At 37.9% G+C, this 3,561-nt stretch overlaps 1 protein-coding gene across 3 annotated transcripts in view; it reads right to left on the reverse strand.

Moving 5' to 3' along the window:
* Positions 1-769, reverse strand: part of LOC106871170 (uncharacterized) — a 106,863-nt gene extending 106,094 nt beyond the window's left edge. For 2 of the 3 annotated variants that reach the window (XM_014917499.3, XM_014917498.3), the window contains exon 1: positions 164-767. In XM_014917499.3, the coding sequence (XP_014772985.1) occupies positions 164-226 (63 nt within the window). In that variant the 5' untranslated portion in view covers positions 227-767. Of the gene's footprint in view, positions 1-163 lie in introns of all 3 variants that reach the window. The other variant, XM_014917500.3, reaches the window with a different exon arrangement.
* Positions 770-3,561: the final 2,792 nt, after the last annotated feature.

Raw genomic sequence — 3,561 nt, forward strand, 5'->3', positions numbered from 1 at the left:
GTTCCACGAAATCCACCTAAAAACGAGTGGTTCTTTAAAACTTTTTATTCTGGTTAAGAAATTCTTTCTTGAAAAAAAAAATGGCATCTTTCTTTTTATCTCCTAAAAATCCTTTATCATGGCTTCGCTTCGTCTTCTCTTATTATTGTTAGAATTATCTTACCTTCTGAACTTTTCTCTCGGTACGAAGGCCGATTCTGTGTCTGGAACCACCAACCCAATTCATTGTTCAGGACAACTTTAGATAAACAACGATGGGGAAAAGTTTGTCGAGATTGTCAAGGGATCAATAATGACATAGTTATATTGATGGAAGGGTGACAAACTGGGTGCTACACAGACATGAGCGCACACGCACACACATGTACACACTACAACATACACACATTCAAACGTAGTCACACATACACAGACACACACACACATATATATATATATATACAAACTCGCGCACACACACATTTACATACATACACTGCCGTACATGTAAACATAGAGTGAGGTGGGGTAAGAGAGATAAAGGAAGAGAAAGAGGTAGGGAGAGAATGCGTAGAAAATGATGGTTAGAAATGCGGGGGTGGGGGAGAATGGACAGAACACATCAATAAAGATGCAGAATACAGTCGGTTATAATTCTTGTAGACTTTTGCATAATGTCACACAGCGACATGCATACCCACACTCATATACGCTTGGCATATTTCTTGTTAAACACACAAAATGCCACTCGCATACACATACAAAAACAGGTAAAATGTAAAATAATTACATACATATATACATAAAACACATATTTACATCCACATACATACGTTCATACATACATTCATACATGCATGTATGCATACACACATACTGTCACCATTAATATAAGAAATTTACTGCATTATTAACTATTTCTGATTATATTTTAGAGACCATAACAGCATAAATTATTCATAGTATATACGTAGTATAAAACATTTATTATACATGTCGGTATGTAAATGTCGTCTGAAATATGGAAGTGGATTTTGTAGCAGACGACATTGGCATATCGGCTGTTGAGAGCCTCACTCTGTATTTTATTTGTTCCACATGTATCTCTCTTTCACTGTCTAGCTCACTCAACTATCTAAATATTTGCCTGGCAGTCTCTAGTTATCTGCCATTGATGTCGATGAGAGATGGTTGAAAAATAAAGATTAAATGAAAAGGGGGAAAAAAGAAAGACGTAAGAAAAATGAATTACAGAAAAAAATTATGTTTTGAATGGTAGGCACAGTGACATACGGAAGTGTGCAACCCTGACTTTGTTTCCTCATAACTTTCAGAAAAGAATGGATGTTGTTTAATGCAATTTTCTTACAATATCTTTGATGCAGATTCCGATTATATTGGAATTTAATGTGAGAAAAAGAAATGGCAGGAGCAAAGGAGTTTCGGATAATTCACATCTTCGAATTCGTTCATTTATTTTTTTTACTTATTTCAGTCATTATACTGTGGCCATGCTGGGTCTCTGGCTTGATGAATTTTAGTCGAACGAATCGACCCTAGTATTTTTTTGTTTTTTTTTTTGTTTTTGTAACCTGATACCTATTCTATCAAGTTCTTTTGCCGAACAGCTGTTACAGGGACGTAAACACACCAACACCAGTTCTAAAAGCGGTGGAGTGAAACAAGCTTCTCTCTCTCTCTCTCCCTCCCTCCTTCTCCCTCTCTCTCCCTCCCTCCCTCTCTCTCTCTGTCTCACTCTCTCTCTCTCCCTCCTTCCCTCTCTCCCCCTCTCCCCCTCTCTCTCCCTCACACACACACACGTTTCCGTCTACGAAGTCCACTCACAAGGCCCGAAGCTATAGCTGAAGACAACTTGCCCGAGGTGCCACGCAGTGGGACTAAACCGAGAACCATGTGGTTGGGAAGTAAAGTTACCAGAGAGTCATATCAGAAGAAAAAAAACCCCCGATATTGTTCAATAAAATTTTTGAAAAAATACTCTTCAGATGGTATCAATTACGTTTGTATCGGAATTTGTCGTTAATTTTTAATTATTTATTTATTTATTATTTTTTTTTTTTTGAAAAGTTGCGAGTTGAGGTAAGCTGAGGTAATTCACACGGGTCGAATTTGTTTCCTCTTTCAGAAAAATGAGTATTTCTCAATGAACTTTTCTGCAAGTACCTTTCAGAAGGTGTAAATTACATTTATTTCGGAATATGATGTAAAAAAAAAAAAAAGAAAAGAAAAGAATTGATGGGCACGCACACTTTTTTTTTTTTTTTATCAAAATTTCAAGTCTCATTTTGTAGATAAGTGTATCTTATGCGTTCTCCCAACTTTTTATTCACACGAAATCATGGTCGTAATCTACGTCATCTGAAAGGTAATTGTAGAAACAATTTCATTAAAAAAATATCCACTTTTCTGAAAGTTATGAGGAAACAAAGTCCAGGCTGAGCATACTTATGTAGGGTACTACTAAAGCAGCACGGTCCCGAACGCGCAGTCGCGCGTCCGCGCTAGCTAGTCGTGAGTGGTCGATCCTAACTCTAACCCTATTCCTAACCCTAACCCTAAACACGTATTCATTTGCACACGCGGGTGAGGGACAGGGTTAGGGTTAGGGATAGGGTTAGGGACAGGGTTAGGGTTAGGGTTAGGATCGACCACTCAAGACTAGCTAGTGTGGACGCGCGACTGCGCGTTCGGGACCGTGCTGCTTTAGTAGTACCCTTATGTAGGTGTGCCGGTTCAGTGAGTTATCTAATACAGGGGTTATCAAACTTTTTGACTTGCAGACCCCTTTATATTTCAGGCTTTACCTTAGGGACCCCCTTATAAACGCTTATGAAATTTATACATAAATATTTGCTTAAAATAACATATATTTTTACATTTATTTATTTAACAGTATTTGACAAATAGGTTTTTTGTCAATTAAAAGATTTCTATTAAAAAACATATAAAATCAAATTGCCATAAAAAGTATTTGCTGTCTACGGACCCCGTCTTGTCCTTGCGGACCCCCTGTGGTCCGCGGACCACAATTTGAAAACCCCTGATCTAATAGACATCAATGAAAACAGCCTTCCGTACTCGGCGAGTTATGTGATATTTGAAGATAGTCTATAATGTTTTTACATATACTATTAGCTGGCTTATTTATGCCTGTGTCTATTCACGTAACTGCCCTTATCTTTTCCTTTATTTATCTATTTCATTCTCCTGTTTCCCCCTCCCTGTTACGCACTGTTTACTTCATAATACACGGACACGTGTGTGTGTATGTAATATATCTTCTATCTTTTGTTTTAGACATTAGACTGCAGCAATTCTGGGACACTGCTTTGAATTTTTAGTTGAATTAATCAACCTCAATACTTACTCCGTAAAGTTTTGTACTTATTCTATCGGTTACTTTTGCCGAACCGCTATGTTACGGGGATGCAAACATACCAGCACCGGTTGTCAAGCGGTGGTTGGGTGGGGGGACAAACAGACAGAAACACACACATATATATATGACAGGTTTCATTCAGTTTCCGTCTACCAAATCCACTCATAAGGTTTTGGTAGGCC

The sequence above is a fragment of the Octopus bimaculoides genome, chromosome 4, assembly GCF_046866305.1.
Source record: "Octopus bimaculoides isolate indiv1 chromosome 4, ASM4686630v1, whole genome shotgun sequence".
Taxonomy (NCBI): Eukaryota; Metazoa; Mollusca; class Cephalopoda; order Octopoda; family Octopodidae; genus Octopus; species Octopus bimaculoides.